Source organism: Pseudophryne corroboree, chromosome 8 (assembly GCF_028390025.1).
Source record: "Pseudophryne corroboree isolate aPseCor3 chromosome 8, aPseCor3.hap2, whole genome shotgun sequence".
In the NCBI taxonomy this organism is placed as follows: Eukaryota; Metazoa; Chordata; class Amphibia; order Anura; family Myobatrachidae; genus Pseudophryne; species Pseudophryne corroboree.
In genome coordinates, this window is record NC_086451.1 from 33,869,491 (window position 1) to 33,886,322 (window position 16,832).

Consider the following 16,832-nt stretch of genomic DNA (forward strand, 5'->3'; position numbering starts at 1 on the left):
AGATGGAGTAGGTTTAGTTGCACAAGAGAAATTTGTATCGGTGTGGGCTGCTTTCATTGTTATTAATGTAGCTTGAGTAGAGAGCTAACGCTTGTTCCTGGTTTCAACACAATGGGCTATTCCTCGCAGGCATCACCTCCACAGAGTCCACGTGTGTAAGATTTGCTCTCCTTCTGTAAATACAATGCAGAGGTCTTAGCTACTACTCCTTCGCACATATATGGAATAAGCCACACGCCACTTCTCTGCGCTTCTGCAAAAAGCAGACAAAGAAACGCCCCGCACACAACTAACAACAGACAGTAATAGATGGAGGTGACAGGGATGTGATGGATAAGTGCCGATGGGATACACGGATGTGATGCAGGATGTCTGAGGACCTGCCAACCTATCCAAGGATCCTTTTATCAGTGGACTTCAAAGAGGACCCAAGGAGAAAAGTTACTTCAAAGCAGCAGCTCTTCATTCAAGAGCTTCCCACCCCCAAGACCTCCAAAAGATTTCATTACAATGGTACGGATTCTTCTGTTAAGTTTAAAACGGGTCAAGTGGGGGGAGAAGGGTTTTTATCAGAATATCTCTGGCCAAGTGACCCTCAGGAATATGCAATTATAATGGGGATTGCACAGGTCAGGGGAATCGGTCCTTGGATTCAATTATAACAAGGGTGTTATCATCAAAATGTATTTATAACTGCAGCGTTGGACAATCGGTATATAATAGGACAGGACAAGGACGCACAAGGCTGAAGCAAGGGTCCTACTGGTCAATAGACGAGCAGGTAGAGAAGTTATATATTATAAAAGGGCCCCGAAGCTAAATATTTTAAAGCAGGAAATACCTTTAAGACCTCTCATGGTTGACTATTAAGAATGGCCAACGGGGTAGGTCTTCAGGGCAAGTTGTCACAATTCCAATTACAGCAGGTTAATTGCCTATTTAACTGCTAATTAGAAATCTAGCTGACTGGGTTGTTTTCTAGAACTGACCTCAAAAAGACCTTATAAGCTATGCAAAGCCCAGCACCCTTCCCTCCCTGGATGTAGCAACTCTTTGGGGTTTGACCAGAACTCATTGCCGGATAGAAGCTGTGTCTCTAGGATAGTCCCTGAATTTAAATAAACATCGATGATCATCAATAATGCCTAATAAAGCAATTGGAGGGCATTTACAGATATGGGGGGGTATTAGCAGCGATAACCCATTTTTCGCGCTAAAAAAAATACTTTTACCACGAATCACTAAAAACCCATATCCAATAAGCCGAGAAAACTTGTCCCACAATAATTTTACCGCGATTTCACTTCACCTGCTCCGAGCCAGGGAAAACTTGGGGAAAATCCCTACTTTAAGGTAAAAATTTCGGAATTTGGTTCAGGACCCCTGGGACACCCCCCTTCCTAATGATTAATTATGCACTTTGAAGTTTTTAATTATTTTTAGTTGGCCAATAATGACATGTCCGTTTTGGGGTGAAACAGTGCAAAGTGATGGAATTTGGGGTTCAAGTTATATGATAGGTATATTGGGGTGCTTTATGAGTGGAACAAGTGTTTTTAGGCTTGCAGATGGAAGTAGTCGGTCTGCTTACACTTTTTTTTTTAATGTCCCATAAAATAACCCAAATATATACTTATACCCATTTTTATGTACACCGAATTCAATTTGAGCACTTATTTTGCTGAAAAAAGCTTGCTTTTATAATATTTTTCCATTACAAAAATTCATTTAACAGCCATGTGACCCAATTTAAGTACCCCAAATATATTTAATATGACCTATAATACACTTCTATACTGTTGTTCCATGTTAGTTTAGCATTTTTTGAGGTACAGGCTGATTTCCCCATTTTCACACTGATTTTTCACTTATTTTTTTTTTTTTTGCCCAAGATCCGTTTTCGCACATTTGGAATAGGATAGGGTGAAAAACGGGAGTGCCCACATCCGTGAAAATCCGTTTTCTCTGGAATTTTCACACGATAGATGCAAAAAAAATTCACGAGAAAAATTGCAGCGATTTCACAGCTAATTGGATAGTGCCTATGGATGGATTTCCGTGTTCTGTTGCCAACCACAGGTTTATCTGGACCAACCTTGCAGAACATGAACAGCTGGTTACACATCACCAAACTAGCTCCGCAGTTTGGGAACTTGTTATAAGAGGAATCCCAAACTTCCTGTTAATGTTTTGTCTTTGTATGCTCAGAGTGTGATTAGGGGGTGAAAGCGGAAACAATACGCCCATCGTAAACTCTCCCCCACATTGGCAACTGGCAAGGGGACGTGAAAACGTCGCTGTGTCAGGTGTCAAAGCCGTTGTCCAATTAGCATTGAGGTCCACAGGGATAACAGTGGGTTATAGGTGGTAGGATCAGCTTCTACACACCCCAAATTCTTTACAATACCTTCTGTTCTTACTGCTTAAAAGACACTTATCACCCACAAACTACAGTGGAGGAAGCTACTTTGTGTACTGAGCCACTATTTAGTTAATTAGCAATGAATGATTTCACCAAAATACCTCACGCCTCAGTCAGGGTCACTAGCTCTGAGAGAAATTGTTAGGCTACATTACAGTTGACCAAAAAAAATGGCTGCCTCCACTGAGAGACATTTAGAAAATCAGTGCCCACTGCCCTGTTTCTACTCAGCCCTAGCAACAAAAATACAAATTTTGCACTATAAATTGGGTATATCGCATAGGCATGGCTTAAATATAAACATATAGATGATAACCAAGCAACATTTACCACTACTTTTAAACCTGCACCAGCCGTGAGGCGAGGATATTTTTACCCGGGTTTTCTTGTGGTAATTTTCTGTGCGGACAACCTGTTTGTATTATAAATAAACTGTATTTCTGTGTTAGCCGCTGTTGACACAATAAACACCAGCGTCGGCTGTGAGCAAAACCTACAAATGCTGCTATAAAAATCTAACAAGGTTTTAATGCAAGGGGGAAAAAAAATGCTTTATGTGTCTTTGCAAACGTCCCTGGCTCCATGTAAGATATAGATGCGTTCTAAAGACATGGGGGGCAAATGCAGTTTGCAGCCTTTGTGCAAAGTGAGGACGTCCCTGTACCCTTATGAACAGTCTGTGGTCACTGCAATCACACCCATGAAACACTATAGTGCACCAGGTTTAAGAATGGATCGAAGGTCAAACCCCAGCTTTATTACAGGCCTTATCTGGCTTTTATGTTGAACACTGGTGGATTCTTGAAGGAAATTGCCTGTTTTGGAGGCAATAAGGAAGAGGAGGGAAGGGGGGGGGGGGGGGGGGGGGTGAGTGAGTGATGGGAAACTGGAGAAAGAGACAGGACACACCCTCACTGCGAGGAGGAGGCTAACGCCCAGCTTTCTCACACTTCTACGCAGACAGAATAAACAGTGTGCAGAGAACCTGGGGACAGGTGTAATCAGCCAGCACCCTTTCATGTCCTGCCAGGACACCGCGCCGATTGGAACCGCACTAAGGAATGCCTCAGCTATGAAGCATCTGCCATGCAGTGCGTAATGTCTGCAAGCTCTAAATAGTTGCCCACATAATACAGTGTTTCTACGCTGCGCAGTGTACGGGGTGGGGGCGACCTATCTGCTGCACGTCTGTCACAAACAAAAGCCTGTAGTCAAGCGCTCCACAGAGTAAAGCCCCTTTCAGGCATAATTACCAGGCTTCCACCCAGCTCGGACCCGGGACACAAAGTACGGGTTGAATCTGGGGCTTACAGTTTCGGACATGGGTGATGACCCGGGAATAACCCTTCACACCGGACGCGGGTCTTCCGGCATTCAGTGGGCGCTTGGAGATGATCTCATCTCTAAGCGCCAATCAATTTCTTTTATGTGTTGCCCGGGTCATCAAGACGCTGGTCACAACTTTCAGACCTAAGCTGGGTCGTCTACCCCGGTTGCGAGTCCCGGGAAAAATCAAGAAATGAAGCAAGGTCACAAAAACCCAGAATTTAGGTTTATGTCCGATAGGAGCTGGTACTTTATCTCTCTCCAAGGCTCAGTACATCTGTCACATTAACTTTTGTGTTGTTTATACGGCAGTTGTCACTATTATGCTGGTAACTAATCTCTAATGCAGTGATTGGCTATATAGTATCCCAGTCCAGTAAATCTCTCAATGCTGTGATTGGCTATATATTATTCCAGCCCAATAAGCGTATGAATGCTTGTGATTGGCTATAGATCAGTTCAGCCCTGTAAGTGAATGCTGTGATTGGCTGTGCACGTACATTGGTCCAGCCCAGAAAAGGTTCCAGTGCTCGTTTGGATATATAGCCCACAGGGGTACAGGGGAAACCACCGGTGGGCCCTACTGCCTGGGGCCCCACCTCCTGCTCTAAGGATCAGGTTCCAGACTGTGCATTTGAATTATACATTATACATATGTTACCTTATACTGGACTATGGTGTATTTTCTACAGTGCATTGCTGTCATTAATCTGTTATTACTCTGGTACATTATCATGCATGCAGCAGCTGAATTTACTGTATTTATTTATGAAGGGGCCCAGACGTTGTACTCTCTAATGGTTAGTCAAACCAATGAGATGGCAGGCCACACCCCCTCTGCAGACTAGCCACACCCCTACCACTGCATCTTCCCCCCGGTGGGCCCTACATGCCCCAGTCTGACACTGGATTGGCTACATATTGGCTGAAGCCCAGTAAACATTCTTATGCTCTGATTGGTCACAATTCGGTCTAGCCTAATCGTTATTATATTGCACTGACAGGATACAGCTTGCGTCCGACCCTTTCTGAGTTAATTACCTTCTTTTAGTCTGCTGCTCTCCAGGTAGTTATGGATCTTCATTAACTGCGCCATCTTGTCCTGGGTAACGTGCAGGTACTTGTTGCAGTTGCATGCCTGAAAGGAAGCAGAGCGGGAGGGTTAGTCATTGGCTCAGCGAGATGGGGAACCAACTTACCGCACTCTTATTTGTTTGTATTATAATGAACTGACCGCTTCTAAGTAACCCTGTATACACAGATTTTCAGGGCAAATGTCCCTGCCCGACTGCCCTGTGGGCGCAGCATGGTCGCAGGAAGTACCACCTGTGGGATTGCAGGCTCATCCCCCAAAACCATCAGCTCCTAACCGCCATGTTACAGGCTGTGTTTGAAAACTGACAGGAGCTGATTGGCTGGTACTTAATCTACGTACACTTTATCTCTCTCCAAGGCTCAGTACATAGACCTCTTAATTTTCATTTAGAAATTAATATTAAAGAAAATCCACATGCCTGCACCTTTTAACCTCCACACCCCACCCCCAAAACTTCCCAATGAAGGCCGACTTGTGCCACGAAATTCCCACGCCCAGCTCTTCAAGTTGCACATCTGTGAAATCTGTATATGTCGCAACACGATTTCCCATCCTGACCGTGTCTAACAGATCTCACTGAGTGAGAGTTCATTCACAAATGCCCCCGAGGCGTTTGGATAACGCGATTGATATGGAAATTCTACTACCGACAGTTATTACGGCAGTTGTTCTGTCGCGGCATTCTCAGTCTCGTGTGTACATTAAATAGATCAGAACTTGTTAAATTCTTATCAAGTTACAGCTTTGTTCATGGTTTCAAAATGTAATGACGCCGTGGACCTGATCCACTGTCAAGTGGTTGTAAAATCACCGCGCGTAAAAGGACTAAGATCAGGGTTTCCCAAACTCAGTCCTTAAGGATCTAGCAGTCCAGGTTTGAAGGATATCCATGCGTGACCACAGAGGAATAAAACAAACTGAGGTATTAAGTCCCCTGTGCTTTAGCTTGGCTATCCTTAAAACCTGCACCGTTAGGGGGATTTAAGGGCATTTCTTTTGTCAACACTGCTTTACACAGAAACATAGAATTTGACGACAACCACTTGGCCCATCTAGTTGGGATCCGGTCTCTAGGTCGACACTATCTAGGTCGACCACTATTGGTTGACAGAGTTTCTAGGTCGACATGTCTAAAGGTTGACATGAGTTTTTCACATTTTCTCTTACGTCCTAGAGGATGCTGGGGACTCCGTAAGGACCATGGGGTATAGACGGGCTCCGCAGGAGATAGGGCACCTAAAAAGAACTTTGACTATGGGTGTGCACTGGCTCCTCCCTCTATGCCCCTCCTCCAGACCTCAGTTAGATCTTGTGCCCAGAGGAGAATGGGTACAATGCAGAGAGCTTTCCAGAGTTTTCTGTTTTAAAGAATTTTGTTAGGTTTTTTATTTTCAGGGAGTCCTGTTGGCAACAGGCTCCCTGCATCGTGGGACTGAGGACAGAGAAGCAGAGCTGGCTTGTCAAGTTGGGCACTGCTTCTAAGGCTACTGGACACCATTAGCTCCAGAGGGAGTCGGAACACAGGTCTCACCTGGGGTTCGTCCTGGAGCCGCGCCGCCGTCCTCCTCACAGATGCCGAAGATAGAAGCCGGATAGAGAAGGCAGAAGACATCTTAGGCGGCAGAAGACATCAGATCTTCATGAGGTAAGGCGTGCAGCGGTAAGCTGCGCGCCATTGCTCCAAGTCACACACACACAGAGCAGCACTGAAGGGTGCAGGGCGCAGGGGGGGGGGGGCACCCCGGGCAGCAATAAACCTCACATTTTGGCACAAAACAGTGGCATTAGACTGCGGAAACTGTAAATCGCTGATCCCCCGCCATTTTATTGAAAAGTCACTGGGACCGAAGCCTGCCGTCGGGTGGGCGGGGCTTGATCCTCAGCACTAACCAGCGCCATTTTCTCCACAGAAACTGCATGAGAAAGAAAACGCTGGCTCCCTGGTCTCTCCCCTCCTGAACACAGGCTGGAAAAAAGAGGAGGGGGGCACTTTGGCGACGCAGTGAGTGGGAATTGACATAATATATATAAAAAAGCGCTATCTGGATATATATATTTTCTTCCAGTGTTGTTAAGCGCTGGTGTGTGCTGGCATACTCTTTCTCTGTCTCTCCTTAGGACCTGGTTGGGGTTTTGTCCCCTTATAGGTTAATCCCTGTGTGTGTGGGGTGTCGGTACGTGTGTGTCGACATGTCTGAGGCGGAAGGCTTCTCCAAGGAGGAGGTGGAGCAAATGAGTGGTGTGTCCCCGTCGGTTGTGCCGACTCCAGATTGGATGGACATGTGGCATACGTTGCATGCAAGTGTGGCATCTTTACATAAAAGGCTTGATAAGGCTGGTTTAGGGGGGACATCAGGCGGTCAATCTTCAGATTGGACAACTCACAGGGCCCGTCGGGGTCTCAAAAGCGTCCCTTAACACAAGACACTACTACCGACACGGATTCTGATTCCAGTGTCGACTATGACGAAGTAAAATTGCACCCTAGGGTGACTAAAACCATTCAGTGTATGATTGTGGCAATAAGGGATGTGTTGCATATTGTGGATGAACCCTCGGTCCCCGACACAAGGGTACACATGTTTAAGGAAAAGAAACAGATTATTAATTTTCCCACATCTCATGAATTAAATGAGTTCTTTGGAAAAGCTTGGGAGACTCCGGATAAGAGACCGCAGATACCCAAAAGAATTTTTATGGCATACCCCATCCCTAAGCAGGACAGGGAGATTTGGGAATCACCCCCCCACTGTGGACAAGGCCCTGACGCGCTTGTCCAAGAAAGTGGCGCTACCGTCTCCTGACACAGCGGCCCTTTAGGACCCTGCAGATCGCAGGCAAGAAACTACCTTAAAGGGTATTTATTCTCATACGGGTGCTGTGTTAAGATCGACAATTGCGTCGGCATGGGTGTGTAGCGCAATTGCAGCTTGGACAGATGAGCTGACAGATCAATTTGATACTATGGATAAGGATACTATATTCTTAACTCTAGCCCATATAAAAGACGCAGTCTTATTTATGAGGGATGCTCAAAGAAACATTGGATTGCTAGCTTCTAGGGCCAATGCCATGTCTATCTCAGCGAGAAGATCCTTATGGACTCGCCAATGGACGGGTGATGCGGATTCCAAAAAACATATGGAAGCGCTACCCTATAAGGGTGATGTATTGTTTGGGGATGGGCTGACGGACCTGGTTTCCACAGCTACAGCAGGTAAATACATTTTTTTACCATATATTCCCCAACAGCAAAAGAAAGTAACACCCTATCAGATGCAGTCCTTTCGGTCGCACAAGTACAGAACAGGTCGGGGATCCTCCTTCCTTGCCAGAGGTAAGGGCAGAGGCAAGAGAGCACCTGCTTCGGCAGGTGCCCAGGAACAAAAGTCCTCCCCGGCTGCTCCAAAAACCACAGCATGACGCTGGGGCTCCCCTGAGGGAGTCCGCACCGGTGGGGGCACGTCTTCGACTTTTCAGTCAGGCCTGGGTCAGTTCGGACCTGAATCCCTGGGTGCTGGAAATAGTTTCCCAGGGTTACAAATTGGAATTCGAGGAGGTGCCCCCGCGCCGATTTTTCAAATCGGCCCTACCAGCTTCCACATCGGAAAGGGATATAGTGTTTGCTGCAATTCAAACGCTGTGTATACAGCAAGTGATAATCAAGGTTCCCCTGCACCAGCAGGGAAGAGGATACTACTCAACCCTATTTGTGGTCCCGAAACCGGACGGTACGGTCAGACCGATTTTGAATCTGAAATCCCTAAACCTGTACATAAAAAGATTCAAATTCAAAATGGAATCTCTCAGAGCAATAATAGCCAACATGGAGGAGGGGGAGTTTATGGTGTCTCTGGACATAAAGGATGCGTACCTTCATGTCCCCATATATGCCCCCCATCAGGAATACCTGAGATTCGCTGTACAGGATTGTCATTACCAATTTCAGACGTTGCCGTTTGGACTTTCCACGGCCCGAGGATTTTCACCAAGATAATGGCGGAAATGATGGTGGTCCTGCGCAAGCATGGAGTCACAATTATCCCATACTTGGACGATCTCCTGATAAAAGCGAGATCAAGGGAGAAATTGCTGAGCAGTGTGGCGCTCTCTCTGAGAGTGCTCCAGCAACACGGTTGGATTCTAAATCTACCGAAGTCACAGTTGATTCCGACAACTCGACTACCGTTCCTAGGTATGATACTGGATACGGAACAAATGAAGGTCTTTCTCCCAATAGAGAAAGCCCAAGACATCCAGAACATGGTCAGAGACCTGCTAAAACCGAAAAGGGTGTCAGTTCACCAATGCACTCGAGTTCTGGGGAAAATGGTGGCGGCCTACGAGGCCATTCCCTTCAAGGACTTTTCAATGGGACCTTCTGGATAAGTGGTCCGGGTCCCATCTGCACTTACATCGGAAAATAACTCTGTCCCCAGGAACCAGAGTGTCCCTCCTGTGGTGGTTGCAAAGTGCTCACCTGCTGGAGGGTCGCCGGTTCGGGATTCAGGACTGGATCCTGGTTACCACGGACGCGAGCCTCCGAGGATGGGGAGCGGTCACACAGGGAAAGACTTTTCAGGGTCTTTGGTCAGACCAGGAGTCCAGTCTACACATCAATGTGTTGGAACTCAGGGCCATTTACAACGGCCTTCGACAAGCGGAGAGTTTTCTTCGAAACCTACCGGTTCTGATTCAATCAGACAATGTCACAGCAGTGGCTCATGTGAACCGCCAAGGCAGGACAAGAAGCAGAGTCGCGATGGCGGAAGCCACAAGGATACTTTGCTGGGCGGAAAATCATGTAAGCGCTCTGTCGGCTGTCTTCATTCCGGGAGTGTACAACTGGGAAGCAGACTTCCTCAGCAGACACGATCTCCATCCAGGAGAGTGGGGACTTCATCAAGAAGTCTTTGCAGACGTAACACGTCTTTGGGGAACTCCTCAAATAGACATGATGGCGTCATGCCTCAACAAAAAACTTCGGAGGTATTGCGCCAGGTCTCGGGACCCTCAGGGAGTAGCAGTAGACGCACTGGTAACACCATGGGTGTTCGAATCGGTCTATGTGTTTCCTCCACTTCCTCTCATCACGAAAGTGTTGAGGATCATAAGACGAAGAAGAGTACAGACGATACTCGTTGCCCCAGACTGGCCTCGAAGGGCCTGGTACCCGGATCTACAAGAGATGCTCACAGGAGACCCCTGGCCTCTTCCTCTGAGGGAAGACCTGTTGCAGCAGGGGCCCTGTGTATTTCAAGACTTACCGCGGTTACGTTTGACGGCATGGCGGTTGAACGCCGAATCCTAGCAAAAAAGGGGATTCCGGAAGAGGTCATCCCTACTTTAATAAAGGCTAGGAAGGAGGTGACGATAAAACATTATCACCGTATCTGGCGAAAGTATGTGTCTTGGTGTGAGACCAAGAATGCACCTACGGAAGATTTTCATCTGGGTCGTCTTCTCCACTTCCTACAGACAGGAGTGGATATGGGCCTGAAATTGGGCTCGGTTAAGGTACAGATTTCGGCCCTCTCGATTTTCTTTCAGAAGGAATTGGCTTCTCTTCCAGAAGTCCAGACGTTTGTAAAGGGAGTGCTGCACATCCAGCCCCCTTTTGTGCCTCCAGTGGCACCATGGGACCTGAACGTGGTGTTGCAGTTCCTAAAATCACACTGGTTTGAACCGCTTAACAAGGTTGAGTTGAAATTTCTTACCTGGAAGGTGGTCATGTTGTTGGCCTTAGCATCAGCAAGGCGAGTGTCAGAATTGGCGGCTCTCTCACACAAGAGCCCCTACTTGATTTTTCATGTGGATCGAGCTGAATTGAGGACACGTCCGCAATTTTTGCCTAAAGTGGTTTCGTCGTTCCATATGAATCAACCTAATGTGGTGCCTGTGGCTAACGGTGACCTGGAGGATTCCAGATCCCTGGATGTAGTCAGGGCCTTAAAAATTTATGTAGCCAGGACGGCTAGAATTAGGAAAACAGAGGCTCTGTTTGTCCTGTATGCGGCCAATAAGATTGGCGCTCCTGCTTTAAAGCAGACTATTGCTCGCTGGATCTGTAATACGATTCAGCAGGCTCACTCTACGGCTGGATTGCCGGTACCAAATTCGGTTAAGGCCCATTCCACTAGGAAGGTGGGCTCTTCTTGGGCGGCTGCCCGAGGCGTCTCGGCTTTACAACTTTGCCGAGTGGCGACTTGGTCGGGGTCAAACACTTTTGCTAAATTCTACAAGTTTGATACCCTGGCTGATGAGGACCTAGCGTTTGCTCAGTCGGTGCTGCAGAGTCATACGCACTCTCCCGCCCGACTGGATGCTTTGGTATAAACCCCATGGTCCTTACGGAGTCCCCAGCATCCTCTAGGACATAAGAGAAAATAAGATTTTAAACCTACCGGTAAATCTATTTCTCCTAGTCCGTAGAGGATGCTGGGCGGCCGTCCCAGTGCGGAAACTCTGCAAGACTTGTATATAGTTGTTGCTTACATAAGGGTTATGTTACAGTTGACATCGGTCTTGGACCGTTACTGTTGTTTTTGTTCATACTGTTAACTGGTTATGTATGTTCCAGGTTACAAGGTATGATTGGTGTGGGCTGGTATGAATCTTGCCCTTGGATTGCTAAATCCTGCCTTGTATTGTCCATCTCCTCTGGGCACAGTTCTCTAACTGAGGTCTGGAGGAGGGGCATAGAGGGAGGAGCCAGTGCACACCCATAGTCAAAGTTCTTTTTAGGTGCCCTATCTCCTGCGGAGCCCGTCTATACCCCATGGTCCTTACGGAGTCCCCAGCATACTCTACGGACTAGGAGAAATAGATTTACCGGTGGTTTAAAATCGTATTATTTTTGTTGTTGAACCTTTTCATACTTAACGATCCACGTGGACTACGATTGGAATGGTAACCTGTGCCGATCGTGAAGTGAGGCACCTTGCCCGAAGCATGCGAGGTGACATGGTGCACTAATTGGGGTTCCCGGTCGCTCTACGAAGAAAACGACACCAAAAAAACATAAAAAACTCATGTCGACCTTTTGACCTGTCGACCTAAAGACCCTGTTGACCTAGTTACTGTCGACCAATAGTGGTCGACCTAGACACTGTCGACCTAGTTACTATCTACCTTCCATACCACACCCATCTAGTCTGCCCATGTACACACACTATGGTTAATTTTGTTGAGAGCCAATTAACCTATCAGAATATTTTTGGTTTGTGGGAGGAAACCGGAGTACCCGGAGGAAACCCATGCAAGCACGGGGAGAATATACAAACTCCACAAAGTTAGGGCTGTGGTGGGAATCAAACCCATGACCTCAGTGCTGTGAGGCAGTAATGCTAACCATTACACCATCCGTACTGCTTTAGGTACCAAAGTGGCCGTTGCAGAGAGGTACACTGCCTGCACTCCTGTGTTACGGCCTTGTTCTGTGTACCCGTTCTCTCCGGTTTACTGCCGCAGGTACGGCTTCCCGGTGGTATATTTATGCTCTATGTGGATTAGACAAAAGCGTGAGAAGAGGAAATCAGAGGGAGCCCTGGGGCCATGTATCCAGCTCAATGAGGAACAAAGAGAGGAGGAAGAAAAACCAGTTCCCCAGCGCCAGGTACACAGGAGGGAGGAAGGAGGAACAGGAGAGAAGGGGGATCCGCCGGCAGGAGAGGGTGTGAGTTACACTGAGGAATGCTGAAATCTGGAGGGGTGTTAATCTCATTAGCAAATTCCAAGGGCAGGAAAGACAATGGTGGTAGAATATTGAGGAACAGATCTGATGCTATAATTCCAGGTGTGACAATCGAAGATTTATGTGGCATCCGGCGACTGCGCATCTTAGACGTCATTCATAGAGAAATAAATATTTGTATCCTCAGGAAAGTCGTGTGTTACAGGCCAATGTATATGACTAGAGGAATAACCTTCTATGAGCAGAATGATGTATGTTTAATGGAACACTTTATTTAAATATAAATAAAACTTAACCCTGCACAGGAATAGGACTTGGTCAGCCATGTATAGAGGTGTAATCTGCGGCTAGACTATCCCTGTATCCCTTATTCAGAACAATTCATATGAGGCAACGATCAGCCTGTTCTATTGGCTGGGAATTACGTCAGCATTGCTGCGGCATAACACAGCTAGCCAATCAGAGACAGTGGTCTTCTACCATATGAAGGTCTCTCAGGACCTCGCTAATCGATGGTAAACAACCGTTAATGGTTTACCAACGATGGTGGACTGTTTTGCCATCGATGACAGGGATCCGTAGGGACCGAGCTTAGACCCCACCACCCAGCTGTGCGGCTAAACCCTATCCCTGCCCTGATTGGATCGCCGTCCACCAATGCAGGGGACGTCCATTGACTGGAGCGAACCATCAATGGTTCCCAGTCGATGGTTTCATGTGTGAGGAATAGCAAAGCAAATAGCTCTTTATTTTTCAGGGAATCGTAATGAAAAAAAAAAAATAAATTGTGAGAAATCACAAAATCTATTATATCCTTCTTCACCTCAACATGTTGAACTGTGGCGTAAGAGTGCAAAGCAATGTCACTTGCAAAAAATAAGAATTTACTTACCGATAATTCTATTTCTCGGAGTCCGTAGTGGATGCTGGGGTTCCTGAAAGGACCATGGGGAATAGCGGCTCCGCAGGAGACAGGGCACAAAAAAGTAAAGCTTTTACCAGATCAGGTGGTGTGCACTGGCTCCTCCCCCTATGACCCTCCTCCAGACTCCAGTTAGGTACTGTGCCCGGACGAGCGTACACAATAAGGGAGGCAATTTGAATCCCGGGTAAGACTCATACCAGCCACACCAATCACACCGTACAACTTGTGATCTAAACCCAGTTAACAGTATGATAACAGAAAGAGCCTCTTAAAGATGGCTCCTTAACAATATAACCCGAATTTGTTAACAATAACTATGTACAGTATTGCAGATAATCCGCACTTGGGATGGGCGCCCAGCATCCACTACGGACTCCGAGAAATAGAATTATCGGTAAGTAAATTCTTATTTTCTCTATCGTCCTAAGTGGATGCTGGGGTTCCTGAAAGGACCATGGGGATTATACCAAAGCTCCCAAACGGGCGGGAGAGTGCGGATGACTCTGCAGCACCGAATGAGAGAATTCCAAGTCCTCTTTTGCCAGGGTATCAAATTTGTAGAATTTTACAAACGTGTTTTCCCCCGACCACGTAGCTGCTCGGCAGAATTGTAATGCCGAGACCCCTCGGGCAGCCGCCCAAGATGAGCCCACCTTCCTTGTGGAATGGGCCTTAACAGATTTAGGCTGTGGCAGGCCTGCCACAGAATGAGCAAGTTGAATTGTGTTACAAATCCAACGAGCAATCGTCTGCTTAGAAGCAGGGGCACCCAACTTGTTGGGTGCATATAGTATCAACAGCGAGTCAGATTTTCTGACTTCAGCCGTCCTTGAAATGTATATTTTTAAGGCTCTGACAACGTCCAACAACTTGGAGTCCTCCAAGTCGCCAGTGGCCGCAGGCACCACAATAGGTTGGTTCAGGTGAAACGCTGATACCACCTTAGGGAGAAAATGCGGACGAGTCCTCAGTTCTGCCCTATCCGAATGGAAGATTAGATAAGGGCTTTTATAAGATAAAGCCGCCAATTCAGATACTCTCCTGGCGGAAGCCAGGGCCAGTAACATAGTCACTTTCCATGTGAGATATTTAAAATCCACCTTTTTCAATGGTTCAAACCAATGGGATTTGAGGAAATCTAAAACTACATTTAGATCCCACGGTGCCACCGGAGGCACCACAGGAGGCTGTATATGCAGTACTCCTTTAACAAAAGTCTGTACCTCAGGAACTGAGGCCAATTCTTTTTGGAAGAATATTGACAGGGCCGAAATTTGAACCTTAATAGATCTCAATTTGAGACCCATAGACAATCCTGATTGTAGGAAATGTAGGAAACGACCCAGTTGAAATTCCTCCGTCGGAACACTCCGATCCTCGCACCACGCGACATATTTTCGCCAAATGCGGTGATAATGTTTCGCGGTGACTTCCTTCCTTGCCTTAATCAAGGTAGGAATGACTTCTTCTGGAATGCCTTTCCCTTTTAGGATCTGGCGTTCAACCGCCATGCCGTCAAACGCAGCCGCGGTAAGTCTTGAAAGAGACAGGGACCCTGTTGTAGCAGGTCCCTTCTCAGAAGTAGAGGGCACGGGTCGTCCGTGACCAACTCTTGAAGTTCCGGGTACCAAGTCCTTCTTGGCCAATCCGGAGCCACTAGTATTGTTCTTACTCCTCCTCACCGTATAATCTTCAATACCTTTGGTATGAGAGGCAGAGGAGGAAACACATATACTGATTTGTACACCCAAGGTGTTACCAGTGCGTCCACAGCTATTGCCTGTGGATCTCTTGACCTGGCGCAATACTTGTCCAGTTTCTTGTTGAGGCGAGACGCCATCATGTCTACCATTGGTCTTTCCCAACAGTTTACTAGCATGTGGAAGACTTCTGGATGAAGACCCCCCTCTCCCGGGTGAATATCGTGTCTGCTGAGGAAGTCTGCTTCCCAGTTGTCCACGCCCGGGAAGAACACTGCTGACAGTGCTATTACGTGATTCTCCGCCCAGCGAAGAATCTTGGTAGCTTCTGCCATTGCACTCCTGCTTCTTGTGCCGCCCTGTCTGTTTACATGGGCGACCGCCGTGATGTTGTCCGACTGAATCAACACCGGTTTTCCTTGCAGGAGTGGTTCCGCCTGGCTTAGAGCATTTTAGATTGCTCTTAGTACCAGAATGTTTATGTGAAGAGACTTTTCCAGGTTCGTCCATACCCCCTGGAAGTTTCTTCCTTGTGTGACTGCTCCCCAACCTCTCAGGCTGGCGTCCGTGGTCACCAGGATCAAATCCTGTATGCCGAATCTGCGGCCCTCCAATAGATGAGCCTTTTGCAACCACCACAGAAGATATACCCTTGTCCTTGGCGACAGGGTTATTCGCAGGTGCATCTGAGGATGCGACCCTGACCATTTGTCCAACAGATCCCTTTGGAAAATTCTTGCATGGAATCTGCCGAATGGAATTGCTTCGTAAAAAGCCACCATTTTTCCCAGGACTCTTGTGCATTGATGTACAGACACCTTTCCTGGTTTTAGGAGGTTCCTGACAGGTCGGATAACTCCTTGGCTTTCTCCTCGGGAAGAAAAACCTTTTTCTGAACCGTGTCCAGAATCATCCCTAGGAACAGCAGACGTATCGTCGGAAAACAGCTGCGATTCTTGGAATATTTAGAATCCAGTCGTGCCGTCGAAGAACTACTTTAGATAGTGCTCTTCCGACCTCCAACTGTTCTCTGGAACTTGCCCTTTTTAGGTCGTGCAAGTAAGGGATAATTTAGATGCCTTTTTTCTTTGAAGAAACATCTTTTCGGCCATTACCTTGGTAAAAAGGCCCGGGGTGCCGTGGATAATTCAAACGGCATCGTCTGAAACTGATATTGACAGTTCTGTACCACGAACCAGAGGTACCCTTGATGAGAAGGACAAAATTTGGACATGGAGGTAATCCTTGATGTCCAGGGACACCATATAGTCCCCTTTTTTCCGGTTCGCTATCACTGCTCTGAGTGACTTTATCTCGATTTGAACCTTTTATGTAAGTGTTCAAAACATTTTAGATTTAGACTATGTGTCACCAAGCCGTCTGGCTTCAGTACCACAATATAGTGTGGAAAAATAATACCCTTTTCCTTGTCGTAGGAGGGGTACTTTGATTATCACCTGCTGGATATACAGCTTGTGAATTGTTTCCAATGCTGCCTCCCTGTCGGAGGGAGCCGTTGGTAAAGCAGACTTCAGGAACCTGCGAGGAGAAGATGTCTCGACTCTCCAATCTTTACCCCTGGGATAATACTCGTACGATCTAGGGGTCAACTTGCGAGTGATCCCACTGCGCCCTGAGACTCTTGAGACTACCCCCCCACCTTGAGTCCG

General features: G+C 47.0%; 1 protein-coding gene across 2 annotated transcripts in view; it reads right to left on the reverse strand.

Moving 5' to 3' along the window:
- EXD3 (exonuclease 3'-5' domain containing 3) overlaps positions 1 to 16,832 on the reverse strand; it is a 347,667-nt gene that overhangs the window by 4,588 nt on the left and 326,247 nt on the right. The window contains exons 21-22 of one of the 2 annotated variants that reach the window (XM_063936230.1): positions 4,790 to 4,886; positions 137 to 173 (exon numbers count right to left, since the gene is read on the reverse strand). In XM_063936230.1, the coding sequence (XP_063792300.1) occupies positions 137 to 173; positions 4,790 to 4,886 (134 nt within the window). The remainder of the gene's footprint in view (positions 1 to 136; positions 174 to 4,789; positions 4,887 to 16,832) is intronic. The other variant, XM_063936229.1, reaches the window with a different exon arrangement.